This window comes from Melospiza melodia, chromosome 14, assembly GCF_035770615.1.
Source record: "Melospiza melodia melodia isolate bMelMel2 chromosome 14, bMelMel2.pri, whole genome shotgun sequence".
In the NCBI taxonomy this organism is placed as follows: Eukaryota; Metazoa; Chordata; class Aves; order Passeriformes; family Passerellidae; genus Melospiza; species Melospiza melodia.
In genome coordinates, this window is record NC_086207.1 from 10,514,376 (window position 1) to 10,542,360 (window position 27,985).

A 27,985-nucleotide genomic window follows, 5' to 3' on the forward strand; every position below is an offset into this window, starting at 1 on the left:
TAAATCTCTGCACATTAAATATACTGTGATTATATTTATGATTAAGGCTAATATGTGTTTTGTAAAACATTACCTGTTGCGTTGTGACATGAGCTAACATCTACTTCTTGGATGTAGTACTTCTTGTAGTGGAGTACTACATGGAGTACTTCTTGTTAGTGCTGGAATTCGCTCTGTAGAAATACCTGATTTGACACAAACCCAAGATTCATATGCAGATACTTTTTTAAAAATAATATTTTAAATGATTGTTACTATCCTTGAAGCTCTTCTTTTCTCTTACGCCTCTTAATTAAGTAAAAGAGTTCTAGTTCTTGATTTAACTGGATATCTTCAGGATAGTTGACATTGAAATTATTGTTGGTATCTTAAATTTCTTCCCTCCCTGCCTTCCCTCAAATGAGCTAAGAACGGATCATCTGGTTGGTTTCTTTGGTGAAGGTATTACCATTTCGATTCCTTTGCTATGTTTTTGTGGTTTCCAGAACAGTGTTATTTCACAAGAGCCCTGGTTGTCTGCAGAATTAACTATTTGTAGTTGTTTGTTGTTGGTTTTCTTCTCCCCTTCCAGGCAAGCACAGTGAACACATGCTGGCAGTGTTCTTTCTTTCCCCTCAGAGTGAACAGGTTTCTGTTTCTGTCTCTGTCTCCCCAGTGCCCAGTGTGTGACTTTGCTCTTGCGGCCCCTGTGCAGGGGATGCCAGCGCTGCTCTGGGGGGTGCTGAGCAGGCTGGGCTCTCCTCCAGGTCCAGAGTGCACCCAAACTGTGATGAGGTTCTGCTGGCCCTGGGGATTTTCCCTTGTACAGCACAGTGGGATCCCAAGGACAGCTGTGCATTTGGCAAACACTTAGCAGTGTTTTTCAGGGTGCACCATAGCCCTGCTGCCTGTGAAGGGCTGGAGGACGTGGCTGTGTCACCGTGGGTCACGTGTGAGGCCATGGCCACCGTGGCAGCCTGACAATGTGTGCCTGTCAGTCTGCCCGGGGCAGGCCTGAGCATCCCATAATTACATCACATCTCTTCATCCCTGGGCATTTCTGGCCTTTTCCATTTTTGTCACTTACTAATTGTGCATCTTGCACATCACCCCCACAGTAACGTCCTGACTGTGGGGGAGAAAGTGAGGCTGGGCACATTTGGCAAAAGCCCTTGCTCAGGATGAATGGATTAGGTAGAAATGTGCCATTGGTGTTAATTATGGCAGCTCTTGCTTCAGATCTGATTTGTTAGCATGATTGCATGTCTTGGTGGTGATAAGCATCCAGCCAGGAGCTGGGGTCACTGCAGCAGGGCGGCATCACAATGGAGACGAGTGAGTCATTTCTATTCTTAGTCTGCTTCTCAACCCAATCAATAATGCAACCATATTTTATGATTACAAAAGAAGAAAGTAATAATACAGCCATGTTTTTTACTTACAAATTATTTACTTACAATTATGATCATCTCTGTTAAACTATGTCCCAAACTTCTGTGCTCATGCAGTAGGAGCTTGCAAAACTGCAGCCAGAATAACAGCAAGTGACTTTTTAATGATAATGCTTAGAAAAAAATTAATTATAGTTCTGGTGCTTTATAAAAATTAAATTGCTGTTTTGATCTTGGATCAAGTAATAGGAAAGTAAACAGTTCAGTTATTTATCTTCACAGTTAAAAAATAAAACCTGAGATAGTAAGTTTAGCATTTATATTTCTTGCAGTGTTCGATTCCAAACAGGGTTTAACAATTCGATACAAATTTCCATGTGACTCAAAACTGTAAACTCAAATCTTTTTTTCATTTCAGTAAAATTTTTCTAATTCATGTTTGTGATCAGTAATTTGAGGGTGTGGACTCCCCATCCCTGAAAGTGTTGAAGGTTGTATGGAGCTTGGAGCAGCCTGGTCTAGTGGAAGGTGTCCCTGCCTTGGGGAGTTGGAACCAGATGATCCTTAAAATCCCTTCTAACCCAAACCATTCTGTGATTCTATGCATTTATTACCCACATACATTTTTACAAGTCTCTGTGATATTTTTTTCAAATGAAAAATATTTGTAGCTCTAAAAATAGTGCATGTATGACCCAATGCCTATTTCTGTGGAGTTGTGACAACATACTGAATTTTTTCAGCTGTTAAATTTATTGTAGAGGAGAATAAAGAAATTAGTACCAAACTTTAGTAGTAATCCACTTCCTCAGAGATGCAATTTTTTAAAACGACTTTAAGAGGATGATGAGGTTTAAAAGATTTATTATAATACTGCATTTTATGGACAGTATCTTAATATTTGCATTAAGTAAAATTTGTCCTGGAGCCTTGTAGAAGCATTTATCTTCAGAGAAGTCTGTCACTGCAGACTGCTTGAGTGGCAAGTTTCTTGTTCTTTGATCATTACTTAATGTAATCCTGTCAGAGGCTGGAGGTAGAATGGGGGATCTCATAATTGGAGGGAATTAAGTCACATTTCAATATACTGGATCAAACCCATTAGGTGCTTTAGCATCACCAATCCTTTTCTTTTTAAATGCTATAAAACACTGTGGATCTTTTATAATCTACTTCTAACGACCAGGTAAATTTGCTGATATGGTACCTGTTATTGATATAAACCAAGTAAGACTGACTTAGATCATGTCTCCAGCTGCCTGTTGTTAAACCTGGACACAGTATCACTGGCTCCTGTTTATTTGGAATTTCAGTTAATTGTGATGAAGCTGTGGCTGAAATGAGCTGGAGGAAGGGTCTCTTCGCAGCTCATTGCTTTTTATTGTGTTTGTGTCCACACTTCCTCTTTTTGACACTTCTAAAAAACACTTGACAGAATTTTGACTTTATTAACTAATGGCAGGCTGAGAGAGTTGGGGCTTTTCAGCCTGGAGAAGAGAAGGCTCTGGGGAGACCATAGAGCACCTTCCACTGCCTAAAGGGGCTCCAAGAGAGCTGGAGAGGAACTTTGGACAGGGTTTGGGGGGATAGGACAAGGGAGGATGGCTTCAGGCTTATAGAAAAGTCAGTTTAGATCGGTAATAGGAAGAAATCCTTTACCATGAGGTTGGTGAGGCCCTGGCACAGGTTGCCCGTAGAAGTTGTGTCTCCCCATCCCTGGAAGTGTTCAAGGCCTTCTTTTATGGGGCTTGGAGCAACCTGGGATAATGGAAGGTATCCCTGCCCATGGCAGGGGCTTGGGACTGGTTATTTACTAAGGTCCCTTCCAACCCAAACCATTCTCTTAATAAATCAAGAGAAAAGTCAGGTCTTGCTGAAATCCATGGGTCTTGCAGTGCACTTAAAGGATACAGAAATTAACGTTGTGTTATCTCTCTAGAGATGTTGTGTGATACAAAGAGATTAGGCAGGTTGCTTCTTCCTGATGCTGTTTTCTCTCTGGTCTCCATCTTTAATTTTGCATGGCCCAGGTGGGATCCCAGCTCTCAGGAGCAGGCATGTGCTCAGGTTCCAGAGCATGTGCCAGAGCCTCTGTTAGCCAGGCACCCCGTGCTGGACAGGGCCCTGGAAAAGTCTACGTATGCTGTCCCTATTTGCAGCTCTTTTAACTCCTGCAGTTTTACGTGTTTCTTACCTCTGTGATCAGAAGAAGCATCTGCAGCATGTTCACTTCCTGTGTGTGGGCCCCGTGGGTTTGGTTTGTTGTGGGCTGCACGCAAAGGACGCGTGGGTGTGGAGCCGGCACCGTCTGGTGGAGGAGATGTACATGGATGGAGCCCCCGCTTTCTGCAAAGGAAAATTACTGTCAGGCTGGGCTTGGGCTGGGGGAGGGAGGAGGCTGTGAATCAGGTAGTGGTTAAGCAGCTCTGTTAATGAATGGTGTGGAGGTGTCTGCTTCCCAAGGCAGCATCTGGGGAAGGGTCTGCAGTGTGAGTCTTGATGAGGAGCGGCTGAGGGAGCTGGCAGGGCTCAGCCTGGAGCAAAGGAGGCTCAGAAAGGACCTTATTACCCTCTACAGAAAGAGGCTAATAGGAAGAAAGGACCTTATTACCCTCTACAGCCAACTCCCTGCCAGGAGGCTGGAACCATGTGAGGATTGATCTGTTCTCCCAGGTAACAAGTGATGGGATGAGCCACAACAGCATCAGGTTGGGCCAGGCAATATTTAAGTTGGATATTAGGCAAAATTTCTTCATGGAAAGGGTTATAAAGCATTGATACAGGCTGCCCAGGGCACTGGTGGAATCACCACCTCCGGAAGTGTTAAAAGCATCTGTGGATATGGCAGTGAAGGCATGGTGAGCATGCTGGTGGTGCTAGATTGATGGTTGAACTTCCTGGTCTTGGAGGTGTTCTCCAGCCTTGACAATACTGTGGTTGTGTGATGTTACTGCTTCACTGGTGGAGCTGGAAGCAGCCTCTGGCAGGGTCCCACTGGCATGCAGCATAGGAACCTGTGCTTGGCATCTTGAACTTGCCCTGGTCTGCCGAGGTGTCCTCAGGCACTTCCCTTTGCTTTGTGAGCAAGAGGAAAATTGCCAAATGCATGTTCTCTCATACTTCACTTTACATATTGATTTTGTCTGCTCATTTTGTCAGCAGTGTTACTTTCAAGGGCTCCTTGAAAGTCTGCCGCTGGTTATGGTGGTCATTAGCAAAACACCAATCCTCAAAGTGTGTGGTGCATTAAAAATCTTCCTAGGAATTTCCATAGACCACTGTGTTTCCCAATCCAATTAATGAGCACTTGCAGTTTCAAGTGAGTAATGACTTGAATAGGCTGTGGAGAAAGTACGAAAATACTTAATGAAAATATACTGCTCTTTGGTTAAAATCTGTGTTTTTTCTGCTTAAGTTTTTTTTTTTTTTTAAACTAATAATGTAATGCAACATGTCAACCCCAATTTATCCATAATGAAAGTGATTGTTTTTCAGACCTTATATTCAGGAGTTTCTGTAAAGATTTTATGGACTGGACAAGCAGGTTATATGTAAACTGATTGACAGGAATCATCTCAGTTTGGGGGTGACATGTGCAGCTGTGTAACAGCAGTTAAGAGTGATGCACAAGTGAAACTACATCAGACTGAAACTTGGGAGGGTTTATTTTAGGCAAGCACCTGTATTTACTGAAATCTGGCTGCTGGCAGTAGTTTACAGCCCTTCTCATAGCCCTGGGGAGAGCCTGTGGTGGGGGGTGATGCCACAGTGTTGGGATGTGGCATCTTCCTGCTGCTGGGGGAGCTGCACTCTGAGGCTGGAAACAGAACCTGTCTGCTCTGCTCTTCAAGGCCAGGCTGAACAAGGCTTGGGGAGCAGCCTGGTCTAGTGGAAGGTGTCCGTGCCCATGGCAGAAGGGTTGGTATGAGATGAGCTCTACTGTCCCTCACAGCCTGTTCTGTGATTCTTGACTCAAAGACCTGTTTTTGAACCTTTCTCCATCTCGAGTAAGTTTAGCAGTCAGCTGCACATCTGCTCCCTCCCCTGCTGATGGGTTGATGATGGACACCCTGAACACACAGCAGGTTTGTGTATTGCCCTCCCCTTGCTCAGCAGAGCAGCAGAACTGCACTAGTTTGTGATAATTCAAGAAAAACGTATATTTTATATATACCTTATAGAAAAATATCCCTTATGTAGGGATATTTTTACACTGATTTCCTACTTGCAGTCCAAACACATCAGTCTTTTTACCTGGTGATCACTTTCACCAGGAAGCCTGGAACTGTTTGGAAGCAGATTCAGAGCACGGCCTGTTCTTTGTGGGGAAACCATCCTGCTCTGTTGATTGGGATCAATCTGGTGAGTTGCTCAAGCCTTGACCTCAGCTGGTGCTGACAGTACTGTGGGAGGGATGTACTTCTGTGGCAGAAGAACCTTTCAAAACTTGTAAATATTTTGCAAATTGCTACCACAAGAAGTAAAAATTCAGTCCCTGAAAAATTCAGTCGCAGTGCTGGTCTGAAAGCAAACCAGTGGGAGATCCCAAGTGAGAACTACAATTTAATAGGAAAATTAAAATAAAATGGAATAATACAAAAACACTGACAGAGAATACAACCTGACACCCTATTGGTCAGGGTGTTGGTAGCAGTCCCATTGAATGGTGGCTGCACCCATCCTGCAGTGACAGGGGTGGTTCTGGTGGAGCAGGGATCCTGTAGAAGGCTGGAGTTTTCCTCTGAAGATCCAGTGGTGGTGTAGATGGGTCTGGTCTTCCTCTGGGAATCCAGTGGGAAAAGGCTGCCTGTGATGTTCCAAATCTCAGATTATATCCAGGTAGGAATGCTTGGCTCCTCCCCCTGGGTGGAGCATCTCACAATGGGATGATGGAATTTTATCAGTCATGCAGGGACACGCAATGACCCATGGACAGAACATCTCTCCCCAGAGGGAGGACGGGTCATGGAAGAGATAAAGAACGCTGCCCCACCTGTTTTCCACAGGTGGTAATAGAATACTTTTGGTTACATCTTGCACTGCAACCTAAGACAGCTCTCCACACAATAACCAGTTATTTGTTTCTTTCTCCTTTTAGCACATAGATAGATTTACGCCATGGTAGAAATTAACTCAGTTCCTTGGAAAATGCCTGAGAAAATATTTTATGTAGCATGTTCAGGGAATTAATCTCTGTTTTGATGGACCCTAAGGGTTTGGGTGGCAGTTCCAAACTCATTAATTCTTCATAAGCAAGCTCTTATGCAAACTCGATGGAGAATGATGTGTGAGGGTTGTGCCCACTGCTCATAACTGCTTTGTGTCACTTGAGGGTTGATGGTAAAAGATGCTCTGCACCACAGAGATGCTTTGTTTCTTTTGGAGACTTAAAAATTTTTTGTGTATAGTTGCAGTTCCTTGTTTTTAACATTATTGTTTCAATCTCTTGAAATGACATATTGGGTGGCTTCTTGTAGGGAAATCTGACAGGGTAGTAGCCAGCAAGCTGCTCTCCCTTTGTGCAGGGAGATGGTAGCATCCATGGATCTGTTTTTCATTCCATGTCTTCCATCTGGACTGCTTCTGTCCAATATGCTCTACTCAAATGTAACAGCCTGGTTGTAGTCTCACTTGTAGCCAACTCAGCCTTTCACTTAGGTTTAGGTTTCTCCTGCCTTAAAGAAAAGTAGTCCTGTGAAGGGTTATTTTGTATGTTAGCCTTGTAAATTTGTAAGTTGGAGTTGTTGGGTTGAATGTCACATATCGCTGAAGGATTTCTTTAAAGGGCTGTGATGGTGTTGTTTTCAACTTTGTGTTCAAGGTAAAATGGATTTCTGATTTAGAATATGGAAATTCACATCAATTCAGTCATGTTCTTCATAAGCCTCATGGACCACTTTAGAGATAGAGAATATCCTAAGCAATTTTCAATAAAAACCACCATCAGGAAATGTCAGTGCATAATTATAAGCATTTGGATACTCTGTTTTCCTTGGAGAAACTTGGCATGAAGACCACTGCATGTAGGAGAGAATAGCTACATAAGTATCTTTGGTTTTGGCGCAGAACTGATTACTATCTAATGACATTTAACAGCATTTTTAGTTTTATATTTGATATGTGGCATCTCTCTTGATAGTGATATGTCTGACAGATAAAATACTAGACTAAGTGGGACCACCACTGTATCTTGTCATTGTTCCTTACCTTGTTCTTGAAAGTCAGCCTTGCTTTTTGTCGCTGAGTATTAATGAGTTTGTTCTTGCATGATGAAGTTTCTAGTTGAAGGTAAAATAGCCACAATACTTCTATTGTCTTAATGATTTTGATTTTGTTTCCTTTCAAGTTTGGTTAGCATTTGTGGTTTGTCAATGTGGAGTGCAGGTATGGCATCTGGCTTACCCCTTGCTTTATCTGTCAGATCAGTTTCTCGTATTGGGTGAGAACAGCTGGGGTTTTCCTCCTTTGCCCTCAGTAGAGGGAAGACCCCAAATGACGCTGGGGAAAACTTTCTTTAAGCATACTCAGCTTCGCATTTTTAAAGGTGATAAAGGCTGGATTTTACTAGAAAATAAGAAAGTTTAGAAGTTGCTGTACTGTGGTGCTCCATCTGATGACAGAAGCTCTGCAGAGCTGCTGTAGGGTCTGTGCTGGTGTGGCATCCAGATCTCAGGATGTGCAGACCCTGAGTGCCTGGTACCCTGCCTGTTATTCCCTGTTCACCCTGTTACAGAACTCAGTGCTGAGCCTGGGTCCAGGGCTGGCTGAGCTGTGCCTGAGCACAGGCGGGTCTGTCAGGGTGGGACTCCTTCATTCTTCAAACTGGAGGCACTGGCCACTAATAAATGAAAGTGGATTGTTCAAAGTTACCCTTGCTTAGGAGAGAAATTTTGCTAGGAGGAGTCAAATCCCTCCCCTCTTCCCACTTGCAGGCTTCCAGTTTAGTGTTAAGCCTCAAGCAAAAAGACAAAAGAAATACTGAAAGTGGCATTTTCATGATTTTTCTAACCTCATCTGTGGACTTAATGCATTATTCTCAAGGTCATTTAATCAGAAGCCTTTTTCTTGTGAAAGGTGTGGTAGTACCTTATGTTTTAAATAGGCTTAATCTACTTAGGTTTAACCTGAGATGCTGTTTTGAATAACTGAGGGAATAAAAAGTGGTATTTTGTATGGGTTTTTGTATCAACTTTTGCAGAATGAGAAAAATATATATGCACCTTTATGGGCTTTGCAAATGGGAGACCTCCACCTGGCTTCCCAGGTCACTGTCAACTGAGGAAATCACAGCCATGTCCATGTTAGCTTTGGGAGGTGTTGTCTCCCAAGAATCTAGATTTGAGACTAGATTGAGGTTATGTTTAGTGAGAAAAATCCTAAATGTGTTTGGGAAATTTTGCTGTGGGATATTGGCTATTTTGTCCTTTCTGTGTCTCTGAGGGGATTCAGTCCCCCAGACTGACCTTTTTGGGGATGGTATCCACACCTTTTCACCACCAGGGATTTTTGGGTTGCAGACCTTCCCAGACTTCCCCACCCTTTGCCAAAATGAGATGTTAGGCAGGAAGGGAGGAGCGTGGCATGAATCATGTCAGTTCAAACTGCTGAAAGGAACTTTATTTGTGTGAGTCCATAGCAAAGGGGGCTTCCCCTTCCCCAGCAGCGCCGGCAGCCCTGCTTGTGATGCGGATCATGCTCTGTCCGGCTCTGCAGAGTGTGCGAGCGAGACAGAGCTGCAGCAGAGAGCTGTAATTTATAAACCTATTATAAACCATATAAATCTGAATCATTTTAAATAGAAGATGACCTTTCCCTGCTTAACACGGCAGCTGCAAAAAAAAAGAGTCGGGGTAGTGTGAAAGCTGTGGAGAAATTCAATCCATGGTGCCTTTTTATTGTTCCTCCTGTGTTGCTGGTGCTATATTTAGAAGCTTACATCACTTAAGGAATGATGACAGTCTCTGCCCTCCCCCTCCCGCTCTCCCCCTGCTCTCCCTCGCTCCTTCCCTTAGGATGGATCATGTTTTCATACTACTTATGAGTCCTACAGATCTTGGGGTAGGATTTTTCAACAGCCTTTCAGCGAGTGCTGCTGTGGAAAGTGACATGTGTAAGGATGTGATGGCACCACAGAATGTCACCCTGAAGGGGAACAGGAGATTGTGGTGCTGCTTTCCCTGCCTCCCCTGCCTAAAGAGCCAGGAACAGGGTGGAGGTTGTATGTTTTTTCCTTTTTTCCTGAGAAGCCACCATGCCACGACAATACAATGAGTTGTTTTTGGTGTGTAAGTTCAGAGGTGGGGAGAGCCTCTGAGCAGCATGGCAGTGACACTGAATCCAGTGAGCTGTGCCAGCATGGCAGGGTCTGCAGCAGGCTCTGCCTTCTGCCCCTCACTCCCCATTGCCTGTCTGTCCAGAAAGATGTAAAGTACTCAAATTTATGGAAATAACCTCTTGATGCAGGTGCCCTTAATGCTAGAATATTTCTGCATAATGCTGCTATGTTTGGCAATTTCCACTCGGAAAACTCTATTAAAATGAATGATTTCAGCCCGAAACATCTTTGCCCGAGCGTGTGCAGTGACAGATCGCCTTGTGAGCAGTGGCCGCCTTCCCCAGCCCCCACCATGGGCTCGGAGTCAGGGTGAGACCAGAGCTGCTGCTCTGTGATGGGGGGGCATTGGAGGTGCCTGCTCATGTCTGAGCGCTGTGGGAAGCTGTGTGCCAGGGACAGTGTGCCAGCGGCCGCCTGCCTCTGAGGACAAAGGGACAGCAGTCCCGAAGCACAGCTCGGAGCCCCAGGCCCCTCGGCCGGCAGCTCCTGCCTCGTCAGCCAGGGCCGTGATGGCTTTGAGACCGTCCCCGTCCTCCCTGCTGGAATTGCACAATGGGCTTTTCTTCCTCTGATTGATCAGGAAAAAGTCCTGCTGCTTGTGGGGGTACCTCTGCCAGCAGCTGCTGGTGCTTCCCGCCTGTGCAGGGCTTGCATTTGTGGTGTCCTTAAATAAGGGAAGACTCTAATCCTGCCTGGCTGAATGTGCATTTAAATTATGAAAGGCTTTGCTGTCCTTTTAAAAACATCTCATTTTTCAGTGACTTACTCTTGTTAGACAATTAGAATGTGCAGATTTGGTTAACAGTCTGGAGGATTCAGGTAGCATTATGGGAGGATAAAGAGAATGATGCAGAGAAATCTATGGAGTGGCATTTCAGCATGGAAATAAATCAGTGTTAAGGAACAAAGACTCCCTTTACTACAGAGATTGTATACTGTTTTTTCCTTATGATCTTCTTAAAACTTGGATTCTGGCTTAAAATGTGACTGGTGATTTTCTGTTTGTGATTCTGCTCAATGCTGCAGCTCTTCTCAAGTATTTCAGTTGTGATCACTACCAAGCCTTTGTATCAGATTTTTTTTTTTTTTTTCATCTCAGAGTTGCTCTAGTTTTGAGATTTGTCATTAAACCAGACGATTTATAAAAAACTTACATCCCCGTGCTGCAGGGAGCTGGGGCTGCAGAGAGAGAGAGAGAGAGAGGCATGTGTTAAAATAAATAAATAAATGAATGGAAGCAGAAGGGGGTGGGGGGATGCCCCAAAAGCCGGGGTGTGGAAGTAGGTCAGGTTTTCCCCCCACGCGGGGCTGGGTGGGCAGGGCTGCGCAGCGTGGGCTGCAGCCCCCCGGGACCCCCGCAGCAGCCGCCGCGCTCATTGGCGGCGCGGCCGCAGGGATGATGTCATCTGCACTTAAAGGCAAAACCAGGAGGAAATAGAATTTCGTTCCCATTATTGAGCTGGTGTTTACAGTAGTTGTAAAATATGGCATCTGCGCCAAAATCTGCGCCGGATCGGGTTTGCAGCACAATGCAGCAGGATGGGTCTGGGAGGTGGAGATCTGCCCGGAGAGCTATCAGGGGCAGGCAGGCAGGGAGAGGGTTCTTTCAGCTGCATGGGTTCTTTTCTCCTTGATATAAATTGTGATTATGCTAGCCATAATGCAGGAAACACCACATGGAAGTGTTTGGGTGTTCATTGCTGCTGGGGATTTATCACTGTAGCATTAGAGACATTTAAGATGCTTCTAAATACAATTTTATGAATTATTAGAAAAGAGGCAATACAGTAGTGTGTAAGATGAAGCTCACATATCCAGTCTATTGTTTAGTATTGAAAAAGCAGTAAAAGAAACAGCTATTTGTGTAGCTGTGTAGTGCTTTGTAAAAATCTAAAGTAGTTAGAATGCTTTCAGCTTTTAGAAATCAAATAGACATTGTGTTTGCAAATTTTGCAGGCGCAGGATTGAAGTTCAGATTGTCCTTTATGTTTAAATACAAATTAAACCCAGTAATATTTATGGACCCTGGTTGCGTTTATTATTTTTGTTGTTTGATAAGAGGCTGAGTAAATTCAGACATTGATGCTAGTTTTTCCATTTTAGGATAGTTTTGGAAGGTCTTTCTGGGTTAAGGTGCAACTCCCATCCTAAGTGTTGGACTTGGTGATCCTTGTATGTCTCTTTTGACTCCAGATGTTTTATGTTTCTGTGGTAATTTGGGTCATATACTGGGAAGAATTCAGCTCCTGGATGACTGCTTAGGAGCTATTGGTGTGAGATGGAGAGTGGTGCCCTGTTGGTACAACTTGGCTTTAAAGATTTGAGAATCTCCTTCTGTGTGTCCCTTGGCACAGTGGATGAAAAAGAGCTTTCTCTGGAGTGCTCAAACTGCCTGATTCAATATTCAAAAATAACCAAGCAGACAAGACAAAAAAGGCATTTTTGGCCCTCACTACCAGCAGGCCCCCCTTGGCAGCTCCATTTGTGCACAGGAGGTACAGCCATCATGGGCTAGTTTTGATTTGGAGAATTACCCTCAAGTCTGATGTGGCGACAAAAATTCTTTCCAAAAAGAAGAAAGCACTAACAGTGAGTGCCCCTTCTTGCAGACGAAGAAAATCATCCAGAGACCAAAATAATGGCTTTAACAGAACCAGCACCCTCTGTCCCCTTGCCTGTCTCCTCCCTCCTCCCCTCCCGTGCGCAGTAGCAGAAGTCATTTGCCTTCTAGGAACCAAAAGCATCACGGCAGACCTGGCTCAAAGGTGTGGCATCCCTGAGATCCCTCCTTGGAGCATCTCTCCAGCATACTGGAGAGATGGGCTGCTAGCCAAGACTTTAAGCTCCTTTCAAATATATCAGTTTTTAGTTGCAAAAAGAGATTACAGAACTAAATTGATGACTGCAGAATTAAGGGAAATTGGGTTGGAGACAGAACTGGTCTTGATTGAACAGGGGAAAAAAAACCCCACCCTCCAAAACTTTTAAAAAGTGTTCCAAAACCATTAAAACCATGAGAATTATAAACATCACTTTTTAATAAGAAATTTACTTCTCATTCTGGATCAAATCTCTGTATTGTGTACGATGAGATAAAAGTGTTAGAGAGTCTCTAGAGTAACACATACATAAAAGCAAATTTTTTTTATTGTGAGCTGATGATGCATGTGTCTGTGTGCATGTGAATGGCTGCAGATATTTATTTTACTTTTTAAAAAATTTGAATGCAGAGATGAAAAATAATCCACCTAAATGCTGCTGAAAATGTTAGTAGATACATGTGATTAATTAAAAAAAATTATTTAGAAAAAGGAGAATAATCACAGTTCCAGCACATCCCTGAATAGATATAAAAAGATATAAAAGCTGATGTGCAGCAGGGTGTTTGAGCAGTTGTACTGATATGTGTGTTTATATTAGGTCAATAAAGATGCTCTGTTGGCTGCATCTGCAGATCCAGTAGCCAATTGATCTAATGCAGTTTCTAAAGGCTTTCTATACAGGTGATGTCATCCTTTTAGCTCCGTTCCCCTCCCACTCTCTTTCCTCCTTATTAGATATTTCATCTTGCTGCGGAGCATCCAATCGATGGGAGCTTCTCCTGAGGGAGCTGCTGAGAAGCAAGCAGAGATAGTAGGAATTAGGACTCCAGCAGTCAGCCTTGCTGTAGCTATGGACGTCCTGTTTTGTTTGGCATTACAGAAATGTTTTAATTGGAAAAGCTAGGCGTGGATTAGCCGTGCTATCTGACTGATGCATTAGAATACCAAGCGACACTGCAGAGTTGTAAACGGCATTAAAAAAAAAAAAAAAAAAAAAAGAAGGAGGGGGGTGCAAAAGAGAAAAGGGTTTGTATTGCAGAGGCTTTTAATACATTCCACAGTGCAAACCTGTTAGAGCATATATCCTGGAGCTACAGTACGGATGCGAATTCAATTCCTGCGTTTATGATGGACACGAGTATAAAGAAGAAACTTTAATATCCCAGGGTGTGGGATTCCTGGATCGCCTAAGATGCTGAAGAATCTTTGCAAAATTTCATCTACAGTATTAGGATGAAGTTTCTGAAAAGTGGACCTGAAGATAAGCCACTTGTAAATGCATTTTAGAAGAGAAAAAAAGAAATTGGAAGAATTCATACCTTGCTTTTTAATGTATTGTTGCTTTAACCTGCAGTTCTAATCCATTTCTGAATTAATTCAATTTAAGCAGTACTTTTTGGGTGCATGCCTCTTGCCTGGAGGAACGTATGGATATTTGTATTTGAGAAGCTAGGAAACATTTTGATTTGAATTTATGTGCTTGTTAAAACTGGAACATTTTTATAGGAATTGCTGCTGCTGCTGCTGCTAACTCCCTGCAATACTGAAAACTCCTCAGATCTAGTGGAAGCTGTAATCGAATTCAGTGTGAAATCCAAGCCTGAGAAGTTGCATATATGTACATTGCTGCTTTATGATTTTTAAAGAGAAAGCAGAAGGGATTTTTCTCATTTTTTCCCCCTGTGGCTTTTATTTGAGAAAGGAAACTTTTTTCCCCCAGCCTCAGAAATGGCTTTTCTTGTTCGATGTTATGCCAACTGCCTACAGCCCTGGGCCTCCAAAGTAAGTAAGATTTTGTCTGTGCTGCATTTCTGTGACATGTATTGACAGCCCTGGTGCTATCTGAATGTTCCCTTCTCATCCCAGCAGCATGCTGGGTTGAAGGTACTGGAATCCTGGCTATGCATGAACTGTTTCTGTAGAATCATTTCTTAACAGGAAGGGGGGACCTAGAAATCATGGAATTGTTTTATATACCGATATCTTAAAAATTACCAGCAAGTATAAAAATAATGCCATTTGCTTATGAAATGTGTTAAGCTTGGTTTTTAGCCTATAAATACGAAGTGTATATGAAGCCTATAAATATTATTGTAGTGTAACATTTTTATAACTGCTGGCATATTTTGCTAACTTGAGATTACTAGTATCCAAACCCAGTGATGTTTTAATTTTCAAGCTGTGTGGAGCTGTGCTGGTTGTTTCCTTTGTGCAGCAGCATGGAATTGGTTAATTATTTAGCTGAACTATGTAATTACAATTAGCTTTAAAGGACTCCAATTATTTTTTGTGTCTGAGAATGCAGTATTTCTGTGAAACTGGGGAGGGAAGGGTGTTTCTTTTAAATGGCATAATGAAAGCTAGAACGTTCGAGCAAACCCACCTTGAGCCTTTAAAGCCTTTAAAGAAATTAAAAATACAATATTTATGAGACTGTTACTGTTTGGTATGCTCAGTCAGAAAATTAGCCGAGTTTCTGGTATTTTATTGAGGCTACTACCAAGAAGTAGTCATCTAAGACGCAGGAATTGCCTTATAAATCTAGGGCCAGGCAGATATTCATTATTATTCCTTTATTATAATTTTGCATTTACTGGATGAAAAAAGATTGTGCAACTTTCTGGTGTTTGGAGGCAGTGGGCAAAAGCCTTGTGCTCATGGCAGTGTGAGATGCAGCATTGACTTTGGAGCAGGAGATGCTCTTGACTTTGGTCCCAGGAAGTTCAGAGTCTCAATGACATGATGGTGTGCACAGGCACAGGCAGGAGAAGCCAGCTGGGGGTGTGGATTCCCTGTCCTGGCTGATCTTCCCTGTTTGGTTTTTGTGTCTGGTGTGATGTCAAGGGAAGCTCGTGGTGAATGGGGGGGTGCAAGCTCTGGGCTGTGGGGTTTCCCTGAGTGGGTGCCAAACCCAGCGTGGAGCTGCGTGGGTGGCTGTGTGGCTGCATTTTGGGGTTTCACGTGTGCTGAATTCCCCCAGCAGCAGCCAAGTGCAGCTGCAGGTACTCGTGGTCCTGGAGAGTGGCTCTGTGTGCTCACACAGGTAATTGTGGCTCCTCACCTTGCAGTTCCTGCTGCTGGCCAACCCTGGCCTGTTTGTGTTGTGGTCCATGCCCCAGTGTACATGGAGAGTCTTTCTTCCCTTCCTACTCTGCAGACATTAATTATGAAGGGCTGAGTTTACTTAAGCTTGACTTACCTGTGCTGCCCTTATTAAGAAGGTTTGAATGTTGTAATACTGCTTAAAGACTGGGAATGCTTTAGTCACCTTGGTTCTTCAGCCGGGATTGCGCTCTCCACAGAGCTTGGGCTGAAGTGAGAAACCACAAAAAAGCCTGTGCTCAAATAAGGGCTTCATAAGGGTAAAATAATAACATAAAAAATATAAGTTTTTTGACCCCTGTGTCAGCTCTGTGGACAGTATCCAGTGGATTGCTGCTCTGCCAGCCAAGCCATTTATTCACTCAGTTACTATTGATAAATGAGATGGTATAAAATGTTAGGAAGGGGAAAGTTTGGTTTTTTCTTTCTTTTTTTTTTTCTTCTAATGGCTTAGGGGAACCCATTAACTGATTTTGCATTGCAGTCCATAGCTAACAGCTCTTTACCTTTAAAGCCATAAAGGTAAAGCACTTTTATTCCTTTCTGAAAAAACCCACAACCCATCTAAAACTTCTACAGCCCCCCCCAAAATTTTGACAGGATCTGTTCATGTTGTTTGATAACTCTGAGAAGTGTGCATAGCATTAAACAAACTGATGTGCTGAATCAGATCTGAGTTTGTGCCATTTTGGTTTTAGCTGAGCTTTGTACTAAAAATCTGTTTCTATGACAAGTGTTTTATAATAATACATAATACAGCAAAATAAGTCCTGTCAGAATTTTAAATATGTAAGTTAAATATGTAAGCTTCAAGTTTAACTTGAAAATGTCAAGTATTTTGTGTTTTGAAACTAGAACTTAGATTTATGTAGATCTGTGCCAGAATTGTTTTAATCAGCTGCTTTTAAACTGGTAGAGGACAGTAGTCTGAAAATGGGCTGTTGACTCAGTTGTAATTACAGCTGTTCTGGATGTGACACTGTGATGATCCATGGATTGAATCAGAGCAAGATGAAGTCATATTTCTTATGACTAATCATAAAGGTAGGCTTTTGTGAGGGTACAACACTTCTGAAGGTTAACCTTAGCCTAGGGAGGTTAATTGGAGTGGCTGAGGAGGAGCAGGAGCCAGGTTAGGAGCTCTGTGGACACCTGAAGGCATTCTCCAGTGCCAGGTGTCTCTGCTGTCCACGGCAGTGTCCATAGCACACTCTGATAGTGCTGCTCTCATCCCCCAGAGGCTCCATGGCTTTTGGTTTCCCAAAGCAAGGTGCAGAGCGGACTTGTGTGAAGCAATCAATGCATTCCACTTCCCTGCATCCAGAGCTGTAAAAGGAGGATGAACAGAAGGGGAGAACAGTGAATGTGTGTCTGCAGTGCCCTTTCAGGCAGCTCCTTGTGGAGGTCAGCGAATTTCTGAGGGCTGCTGAGAACTGGAAACGTGTCTGAGAGCCATCACCCTCTCCTTGGAGGAGGAGATGATGGCTGTGTGCATCTGGAGGAGCCAGCAGCGGGGCAGAGCTGCCCTTGAGAGGGATGGTCTCTGCCCTGGGGACCCTGCCCCTGCCGGACTGACAGACTGGGCAAGATGGGATAAGCAGATGCAGGCATTGGTAAGGAAACGTGGGCAGGATGATAAGCAGTGAGGAGTGTGGTGAGCAGTGATCAAAGCTGTGCCTGCTGTCGAGCCACTGTGGCTCTGCAAGAGGATGAGGAAGATGGAGGACTTTGCATCACGTTGGTGGAGATCTGTCTCCACAGGCTGGTTCTGCTGGCAAGGACAAGAGACATTCAGCTTACATTAAACAAAACTGTGATGCCAGTGCAGTATTTCAAAGAGGAAAAGAATTCACAAGTAATAATTCACAATCTCAGCAAGATTTTGGTTGTCTTTGTAATTCTGATCATAACTTTCCCTGTTCAGTTGTCTGTGATGCACTTTGTGGTATTGGACTCTTAGCTGTAGCTGTGCTGTGAAGTCATTATGAAGGAGAGCTCTAAATGTAACAATTTAGATGTAGAGGGTTCTTCTGTAATAGAAATTTTATGCACATTTTAAGAATTTTCCAAGCCTGGAATGTACCCACAGTTACTGTATGAAGCATGAGGGTCTGATGGGGTGGGTATGGAGTGGTTGGATAACATTTCTATAGAGGCTATTTAAAATGGATGCTTTTTGAGATAATGTACTTTTTATAGAAAATAAGAGTTTTTGAATTAACATTTAAACTTTTAAATTTTTTTTTCCTGAAGCAAAATAGTTTAATTCAAGATCCCAGGTGCATGTGAAACTTATCTTATGGCAGTAGATGGTAATTTATTTTCTCTGGGCTTCTGTGCTCTTCTCTTTCTGCTGTTTAGATATAAATCTAATAATGTGGAGCATGATAATGATACATTTGCTCTGTAAAAATTTGTGTTTGGGTTAGAGCAGAAGACTTGGAGTAATTTTTCAGTCCCATTCCTATTTCTGGTGTCCTCTCAGAGGGATGTGATACAATTTTTGGTTATTCATAACTAAAATGAGTGTAATCTCATCTTCTGATTCCATAGGGCATCAGTTTGATCTCCAGGATCTTGAGTTGGAACCTTCATGCAATTAAAGATTTCATTTTAGTTCCTCAGAAGAAAAACAGAGCTTTGATAGTGTGTCCTTGATTTGATTTGATGTCATCCTTATCTTTGCTGACGTGCTTACATGGAAAGTAGCCCCAGTAGTATGAATTTTAAATGCTTTCAGAGCAAATAGAGTAACTGATCCTTTGTTCCATTTTTCTCAGTCAGTTTTGATAAGGTCTTTCTCTTCCCCTTGGTCCTGCCTTTCCCACCAGCCTCTGTGCCTGTGGCTCCAGCCCAGCTTTCAGCATCACAGCGCTGTCATCCCTTGCTGTGGTTGCTCTCTGAGCTCCTCTCCTGCTCCTCATGGTTCTCCTCCCTCCTGGGAGCTTTGCATTGCTTGGTTTAGCCCTCTTTGGAATGTGTGGAGTTTCAGCCAGCTCCTCAGAGTATTCATGGTCTCTCCTACCCTGTATTTTCTGATCCTTCACCCACTGCTCAGAAGGATGTCTTTGATTCTCCATGTTTTTTGTGGGGGCACAGCCTCTTGGTTCCTCAGTCCTGTGATCCCTGGGCACTTGGAGATTGAGGACTTGGACTGACAAATGATAGTTTTTCTTACACTTTGATACGAGTGTTAAATCTGTTTTCTGTAACCACTTGCAGGATACTTTTTGTAAAACTTCTTAAACTATCAGGCAAAAAAATGCATTTAAGATAAAAACAGTTTAGTATGAGCTATGTGGCCATTTACTCCAGAAAACTTGGATTTTCTAATACTCTGGTGTATAATATGTTAAAGTAAAGTGAAAGTATACATTGTGCTACTTTTCAACAGAAAAAGCCTTTTCCTGAAGTATTGTTTTTGTGGGAAATTAGATCTTAATATACAAATAATAACCTATCTGTTCATTTATTTCCACCTAGACTTTGTTTTAAACCTCCTTTGTTAGAATTCTCCTTACAGCTACAGTCTAGGTCAGCACCACCCTCTTTTGCCCCTCTTGTTTCCATGAATGCATTTCTTGATGAATACAGAAAGAAAACGTGGAAGCAGCAATGGAAGACTGGTGCTGCTTTGGTTTTTTTTGCATGTACAATATCCAAGGGTCTCCTTACCCAGCTCCTGGCTCAGAGGTGGTGCTGGCAGGGTCAGTGTGTGCTCACTGTGCTCCTGTGTCCTTGGAGCCTGCTCGGTGCATCCCAGAGCTGATTGTCACCGGTGTGTCCCTGCTGTGACGTGGGGCTGTGGCAGCATGAGGATGTGTAAAGAGGGATTGTCACCCTGCTGGATTTTACCAATCCGTGCAGCTAGCAGCTGATAAATTATTTAGTGGATGAAGGTCGATGTAGGTGTGGAATTTTATGTGCCCTGCTGTACTGGCTGAGGATGAGAGTTCCCAAATGTCAGGCTACTGGAGATTCTGGATTTCTTGTAGAACTGAGCATCACTAGTCCCTGTCACACTTTTCCTACTGTAATTATTTATACAAGACAGTTTTTACTGTTGTATTAATTTTCAGTGGTGAGAACAAAGAGTAGAATTTGGAGTAAAAGAAGTATTTTTGAACATTCCTGTTCCATATTCAAAATAACAAAAACCACAAGTCTTGACATTTAAAAATATGTTACTTTGTGAATGGACCAGGGAAGAGTTGATCCTCATTTTTTGCAACCATCAGTTATGTTTACTTGCTGGATATTCCCTTTATAATGGATTTCCCATCAATACTGGTACAGTTTTTTGTGGGTGAATTTTCAGACCCAGTTCTTCTCCAAAGCTGAGATGTTTGCGTGTCAGACACTTGGCATTATCGTGAGTTAAGGCATAGTAGTAATCTATAATTTAGACATATGAAAACCAAATTAAAATTGCATTACATGTGTGGTTTAAGGCAACCCCAGAATATAGTTTGAAATTCTGTCCTCATATCACCTTATTGTAACTAAGGAAATGTAATACTTCAGAGAATTTTAATTTCTGTGTGCTATAGGAGCCACAAAGACCAAAATACTCTTGGCTACCAGAGGCAATAAACAGCCTCTAGGGATTATTAATTCTTCCAGATGGTTTTTATGTGTTATGTGTGTTTTTCTACCTTCTTGTAAGCCTGGAGATATTTTAGGAAGGCTTCAGGAATAGTTTTTGAGGCACTGCAAGGCTGCCACGAATGATGTCAACTTGGTCCTTATTTCTTTGAGATTCATGTGTGTACTATAGATAAAACCAGGAGTAGATACTGTAGATAGTGAATTAAAATGTTGAAATGAATATTGTCATGAAGTTTGTGTAGTTGGATAGGTACTGAGTTTTTTTGCATTGTGTTATTGAAGGGCACAGGATTTTATCTGGACCTGTTGGGTAAAAAGCTTGAGCCACCACTTGGCTTTAAAAACAAAAACCTCACCCCCCAGACATCACTGGTGCTTTTTAAAAGCTGAAGAAATCTGGTTTTGTGCCACTGGTGAGCCATCTGTGGTCTTTAAGGAGGAAATGGTTTTGTTTGCATTAAGTCTGTGGACTGATGTCAGCATGGGTAATTCAGCTGGGCTAATCTTATTCTCTCTGTGGACACCTAAGTGGCCTCTCTTTGTATCTCAGGGAAGCAACTTTCTCCTCTCCCATTAACACAGCTCTAAGTGTATTTTGAACTGGAGGAGAATTGTGGCTTGTATGTAAAAGGTTAATATAAAGCAGAGTTAATTTATACAAATCCTTGTGAAAAAAATTACTGAAAATTCTACAGAACAACTTCAGAGAAGTCGTGGGTTTTAGTGGTTTCTTGTTGATTTACTAGCAGGATATACGAGATGATTAAAATAATTTATTGATGCCAAGAAAAAACATCCAAGAGGTTTGTTCCTTTTTCATTTCTTAGATGGAATGAATGGGATGGAGGAGAGCAGAAAGTGGGATATGGAAAGGATTGCAGGTGAGAGACTGCAGTCAGTGGAGTGAGCTGTGCTGCTCCTTTTTCAGTGGGTTGTAGAAAGGAAAAGGAGAATGAATTAAATAAATTAGTTGTCTTGTGTAAATGAACAAGCTGACAGTGGAAACACAAGCAGGTAGTGAGACCATCAAAGCAACTTGTCAATAAGATGGTGGAATGTAGAATTTCTGAAGAACTAGTTCAATATCAGAGGTATGAAAGGTGTTGAATCAAGGGTATCAAAAAATGGTGTTTGGAGGGACTGGAAGGACATGGTCACTGAAAGGGGAGAGGTGAGAGCTGGAGAAGTCCTGTTTCAGAGGACTGGGGTCCTGTTCAACTCTTTGATTATGTGGTCTTTTTAATTTGGCAATTTGGTTTAATTTTTAAGAGTTAAGACTAACATTTTTTTTTTTTTAACTGGCTTCTTGTGACAGTCCAGGCTTTCTGTGTCATCTGAGAAAGGAAAATTGCTGTCCTTAAACCACTTGGCTATGGTGGAGGCTGAGCAGGAGTGTTCCTAAGGCTCAGAGGTTACCCAGTGTCATCACAGTTAATGCTCTGAGCGTGTGTTAATAGGTTCCAGCTTACAACAGTGAAAACCTCTTAATGGAAAACCTCAATAAACAAAATGCTCAAAAAATGTGCCTTAAAATTGGGACTGTTTGTCTTGTAGAGCTGGTTTTCACAGTGAGGTGGCTGAGCTGGAGGTTTTTCAGTGGCCCAGCAGCTGTGTGTGTGCCCTGACACCCCAGGCCTGCACTGTGCTCGTCCTCGGCTGTTTTATGGAAAATAACTCCTGTGTTGTTTCTGAACATTGGTCTTGCTGGCAGCATTTCAGGGAACTTCAGAAAAGCAAATAAGGTAGAAGGTTACTGACAGTCTGTAAAACCAAGGACAGAAAATTTGCTTATACAGCCTGGAAAAGGACAGACTGTTCTCTCAGAGGCTGATGCTTCTGCTGCGTCCAGACTGCATCGATTGGTTGTAAACATCCATATGGGCTCCTAGAAAAACTGATAAAAAACTTTGCTACCAAGGAGTATTAAAGAGATTAAAGAGAGGGGCAAACCTTTTGATTTTTTATTGCCCTTTTTCTTTCCATTAATTTGAATTTGGAATGGGCCAGAAGAGTGCAGTGAGTTGTGCTTCCTTTATTTGTTTTTATCCTCATGATGAGTCCTTTGGCCACTGTTCTTGTTGTGGGATCTTTTTGAATGTGTTAGATAAACATACAATTTACTGCAGGTTAAAACACAGTGGTGAAACTCTTACACACAGGATAAGATAATTCACTGGTCTTGTGTCCCTCTGTGAAGACTATTTTGCAAATTCATATTGCCTATGCATTTTCAGCATGTGTTTTTTGGTTATCCAAGGGGTAACAGTAAACATGATGCTTACTTTCAAAACTTGTAGCACAAAGGCACAGAGATGGTTTTTCCTTAGGATAAAGATACCAGCAAATCCTAAAGTAAATCTCTATGGAAATAAAGGATGAAGAGCATGGTCTCTGCCAAAAGAGGTTCTACTGATTCCTTTCCATGAGAAAAAAAAAAAGGGGAATTAGAAATGTCTCAGTTTGGCCAGTCTGTGACAAAACTTAACTTCTGAATTCTGTGGTTGCCTTTCACTCCATTTAAACACTGCAGTGGCTTTCTATAGCCTTTATTTTTAGCAAACCCTCTGTAGGGAGAACATGAAGGGAGGTTGTCCTCAGGCTGACCATCACTTTGTGTCCTTTTCAGACGAGTTGATGGGCGGCCATCTCATCAAAGGTCACGTCATTTGCTCTGTTGGACAGAGCATGTGCAATCTTGAAAGTCTGTTATAGCAAAATTAGGTTTTAATTTAATTCCCTTGTATTCTGTGTGACTTCACTGCTGAGAGTAAATGGTGTTTACGTGGGAAGTAAATGTCACTGCAGACGCACTGTCCTTGTCTGCTGGCCTGTGAGTTGTGCCATGGATCAGAGCTTACACTCCAATTAATTTCAAAATTACAGACACGAGACTTGGTGTGGATACACAACCTTGTACTCACCTTTGTTAAACTTTATACTGTCCTTGCTGGAGCACAGTGGGAAACCTCAGCTGTCTCAGGGAGAAACCATCACATCATTATTCTGCTCTTGTTACCAAGCTACTTTTAGAAAGTCAGTAATTCTGTATAAAACCAAGATGTCCTGATGTCTCTTTAAAAAAACAAACAAAAATAATAAAACATAATACTCCTTTTAAGTAAACTTTGTATTATGTAATAGGAGAAAGGACAGGTTTGGGGCTTGCAGAGTTTTTTGGAGTTTCTCTGGTTTGGCAGCAGGAGTGCTGCTTCCCCTTGTATTGGTGCTAGGTGGCTGCACCCAAGAAATGGATGGAAAAAGCCAAAATTCCTGGTGGACCTTTGGAGTCTCCACCTCAGGTTTTCAAGTCTACTATGGGGAGAGTTTAGTATTTTGTGCATCTTATTTTTTATTAGATGTTACTGAGTGCTGGCTTTTACACTCCCATGTGCTCTCCCACCACCTCCTCCCTTACCTGGCTGAGGTAACTGCCTGTGGCTGTGTCCTGACAAATGAGATGGGATCAGCCTGTGGACCATCTTCCAAAACTTCAAATTCCTTTAACAAAAACAAGTCTAGGCTGCTGGTGCTTCTGGGTTTGTGTGGCATGGCAGGCTGATGCTACCATTAGGATAAGCTTTGAAGGATTTAGTCTTTTTTTCTCTCCTTTTTCCTCTTGCAGTTTGCTTTGAAAATTCCTAGTTGATCCAGGATTTTTTGATATAATCACCAACTGTGTTTTCCTGACTCTGAGGGGGTGCAGAGTGAAGGTGGCTGTGCTGATGATAACTTCTATTTTCTTAACTTTCTTTCTGGTACAGTTCTGAATTGCAGTGTGGCATTTCAACGGGGGGTTTGTTCCTAAATATCCCTTTGTTGGGAAAGGTCAGTCACAAGGATGTGCTGGCACTGCTGCAGGGACAGGCTGTGCCAGCATGTCAGATGCACTCATATTACAATTCCAGATTATCCCTTCTTGTGAAAAAATGGAATTGTTGTGGTTTAAAGTAGCAACTAAGTAGTCTGGAATGTTTATCAGAATGTTTGTGGTTTTCCTGTCTGGGGTGCTGGGGCACATAATTAGCCAGAAGATAGTGCAGATCTAAACATCTGCATCCAAAAGCATCTGATATGGGTATAGTTGGACATTGCTGTGTGGACCTTGTTTCCCAACACAGGATTTTTCAGGATACTGATGCTCTTGTAGCAAGAGTTTCTAAGTTTCAGAAAAAAAAGTCACAGCCACCAATATTTAAGACAATTTTATGTCACTTGCAGCAACTTCCCAACCACAACCAGCAAAAGCTTCCTGTGTCCGCTGTCATGTAGGTACAGAAACATCCTCTCTGTATCTTGCTGCCTGGTGAGCTCTGCAAGAGAGAACAATCACTTTGGGTAATAAAAATGCCATACAAAAGGCAGAAGCTGTGATTTATTTTGGGAGATCAAGTAGAGTGGCAAGCAGTACTTTAAAGGTCACTTGTCTCAAATAAACCTTATCTCTCTCTCAAATTTAAAGAGATATTGGGATGTTTCTTTGCATCTAACTTGCATTAAATGTCTTTTGCAAGAATATATTGCAAAGTCCAGCAGGACTTTGCATCATACATACATACCCATCTGCTTTATAGGTGATGGAAGTGGAGTGCTGGCAGGGGGATTGAAGAGCAGTTTTGATTAATTAGTTGTTTAGAAATACTCCTTTGGGAAGGCTGGCAGTGCTTTGATCATCAGTGGGTGTTTGTGAAAATGACACACAAAATATATGCATAACCTATTTATTTTGAGAGCCATGTCTTGTTCCATCAGTGCTTAGAATTACAGAATCACAGAATGGTTTGTGTTGGGAGGGACCTAAAAGCTCATCTTGTCCCAAGCCCCTGCCATGGGCAGGAACACCTTCCACTAGACCAGGTGGAACCCCATAGGTGTGGGAGACAGTGTTCATCACAAGAATCTTAAAATCTCAAATAAATTAGAGAAGACAAACTGTATGTGGCAGTGCATATGTGTGAGTGCTGGGGTGTCTTTGAGCCAGAACAGGCTTTAACAGCACCAGTTGTTGGTGAAGAGCAGCACCTGCCATTGTTCTCCTGGGAAATCCTGCAGAATTGGTTCTAATCTTCCTCCTGCTCACTATTTTACTGGAGCTGTTTTGAAGGTTTGAGAATCTGGATAGAAGGGAGCTTAAATTAAATTTCCTTATGTCTGTGTTACCACAGTCAGCATTGGATTTGATCATGGACAAAAAGATTGAAGCTGAAGTCAGAGCTGTTTGTTGGAATAGGGAGGTTATAAAGGTGGGGACAGCCTGAAGAGTTTGCAGCAAACCTGTGGGCTTTAAGCTAGAGTCAGTGAATCTGTGTGGGGTGATTTGTTCTGTAATTTCCTAAAACTCCTGGGTGTTACATCAGCTCTTCCCCATGCGCTCACAGCTCTTCATGTACGTCAGCTCTTCCCCAGTGCTGCTGGCCCCTGGATTGAATTTTGTCATCTGAGTGCTTTGACCTTTTTGCTGTTCTCAAATCCTGAAAATAGGTATTTTCAGCCTGTAAAACTTTTTCTGGTGGCTAAACATGGGCTCTAAAGTGTTGTGTTTCCTTTGTGTTTAGATCAAGCCCGCTGCAACTGAAGTTCCCTAACCCTCATTCTGCCAACCTCCTTTCTTCCCCCTTGCTTGAATGGGTTTTTTGGTGGGATTTTAGCAACTGTTTTTCCTTTTCAGACTTTCTCCTTTTCATGTGACCATAGATATGAATTTACAGGTTGGGTATTTTGTACTTTCTTTTGTTAAGAAAAAACAAAACTAGACTAAGGTAAAAATTAGGGTAGTAAGGAAGAGTAATGTTTTCTTTCATAGCCCACATGGATTGTTGTGTTTGAGTAGTGATTGCCATTGAGAATGTCATTGGGAGTTGCAAGGGATGCAAGATCCTTCATGTTCCTTATCACAATTTTGACACTAAAATTATGTTGCATTTGTCAGAGGGTCTCAACAATTTTTCCCTGGTTGTGGGGGAGGTTTGGCAAAACCTCTGGTGCCATCCGTGTTTTCAGAAAATATTTGAACTGGTGTTTGATGAAGTACTTCTCTTGTGTGTTCTTCAGATAATGAACATGGAATTGTAATGGTAAATCAAAACCTGTTTATCACTTCTCTTAATGTTTGGTCAGTATTTATAAAGTTGATACCAGCCTAGGAGTATTTTCCAGTATGGTCCTTTAATTTGTAGGACTGAGTATGTAGTAGCTGACATGATTGTGGGGCATTTGATTTGTTTTACAGAAGAAATATTTTAATTTTTATGACAACAGTTGATGCTGTTGGAGTAGTTTTGGACATTTTCTGCCTCAGAACGTTTTTTAAAAAGAAATAATATGTAAATTGTATAATTTAAAAACGATAAAGGCACATAGAGAATCTATGTTTCCTTGATACAATGTGCTTTTCACATAGTTGAGTATAATTTTAAAAAACTAAATTTTATTAAATTTTATTAAATTTTAATAATTCAATATTTTAGAAATAACTATATGTGACAAAAAATAAACAAGCAGCTGAATTAAAGGACTTCATTTGACAGTATCCCATGCAGTTCTGAGTCTTTAAAAGCTATTGCTTTTTTTTAGTAGAAAGAATATGTTTGTGAACTTGAGTTTTGCACTCAGATATCTGCATGTGTGTTCTTTTACAGATAGATTTATAAAATAGGGGTGCTGTTGTACATAGCTGTAGCTAAAATGTATAATATTTTTTCTGTGTACTCATTTCTTTAAAGAAAATTTAAAGCCCTTTACAGATCAAATGTTTTATTTAGATTACATTACTTTTTGTTCTACATTGATATTTTCTAAAGGTTATTCCTGAACTAAGGTTCATAAATTGAACTTTTAAGGAGGAATCCTGCTTCTTCATAATGGATTGCAATGTCAGCTAAGGTTACATACTGTGTGCTGTTTGGCCAGCATCATATATTTGTCATCTTGGGGTGTGTCACTTAGCTGTAAATATCCAGGACCTTTGTTTTATAGAAGGGTGCATTGTTTTCCATCAGTTTTATGAAAAGTGAAGCATGATTGGGTCAGCTTAGTCTAAACTAGCTTTTTCTCAAAATGTATATCAAGTTACAGGTTCAAATTCTGTTTGATTTTGATTCAATAATTCAGCAATTCAAATACAAATTTAAACACCTAACCAAAGTTTTATGAAAAACTTTGTCTTCCAATCAAACTTACACATCTTGTTTTCCTTTCTTTTCCCTGCCTTTCCCCAAATTCCTGTTATTTGCAGCTTCCAGCTGACCTTACCAAGATGCACCTGACGGACAATCCCCATCCCCAGGTGACGCACGTCCCCTCCAGCCAGTCCGGCTGCAGCATTGCCAGCGACTCTGGGAGCAGCAGCCTCTCGGATATCTATCAGGTAAGACTGCTTTGGTTTCATAGCTCTCCTTCTGTCGGTTTCTCGGCTGTTTTATGGCCTGGAAAGGCTCGGGGATGGCCTTGGGCAGCCCGCGCTTCAAAGGATGAGAAGAGGCTTCAGGTTTTTTCTTGGTCTCCAGTGTTTATTAGTTGTTTATCTAAAAGATTTTCTCTCGGCCCGACAGAGGTCTGCACAGCAGCCAGCCATGAGCACACTGAGAGCCCCCGGGGCGGTTACCTATCTTTATACTCGAAATCACGTATACAATATTTATCAATTTTCCCCAATACCTTTTACCCTTATTGACCAGTGCACTTTTAGTAATAACCAATCCCTAAGTGCCAACATCACCACAGAAGATGGAGCCTAAGAAGAAGAAGAAGAA

The 27,985-nt window shown here is 42.0% G+C and overlaps 1 protein-coding gene across 14 annotated transcripts in view; it reads left to right on the plus strand.

Annotated features, from left to right (window-relative positions):
- Positions 1-27,985, plus strand: part of RAPGEF6 (Rap guanine nucleotide exchange factor 6) — a 121,101-nt gene that overhangs the window by 47,098 nt on the left and 46,018 nt on the right. For 13 of the 14 annotated variants that reach the window (XM_063168655.1, XM_063168664.1, XM_063168659.1 and 10 more), the window contains exon 7: positions 27,469-27,600. In XM_063168655.1, coding sequence (XP_063024725.1) covers positions 27,469-27,600 — 132 coding nt within the window. Of the gene's footprint in view, positions 1-13,278; positions 14,310-27,468; positions 27,601-27,985 lie in introns of those variants that run through there. The other variant, XM_063168668.1, reaches the window with a different exon arrangement.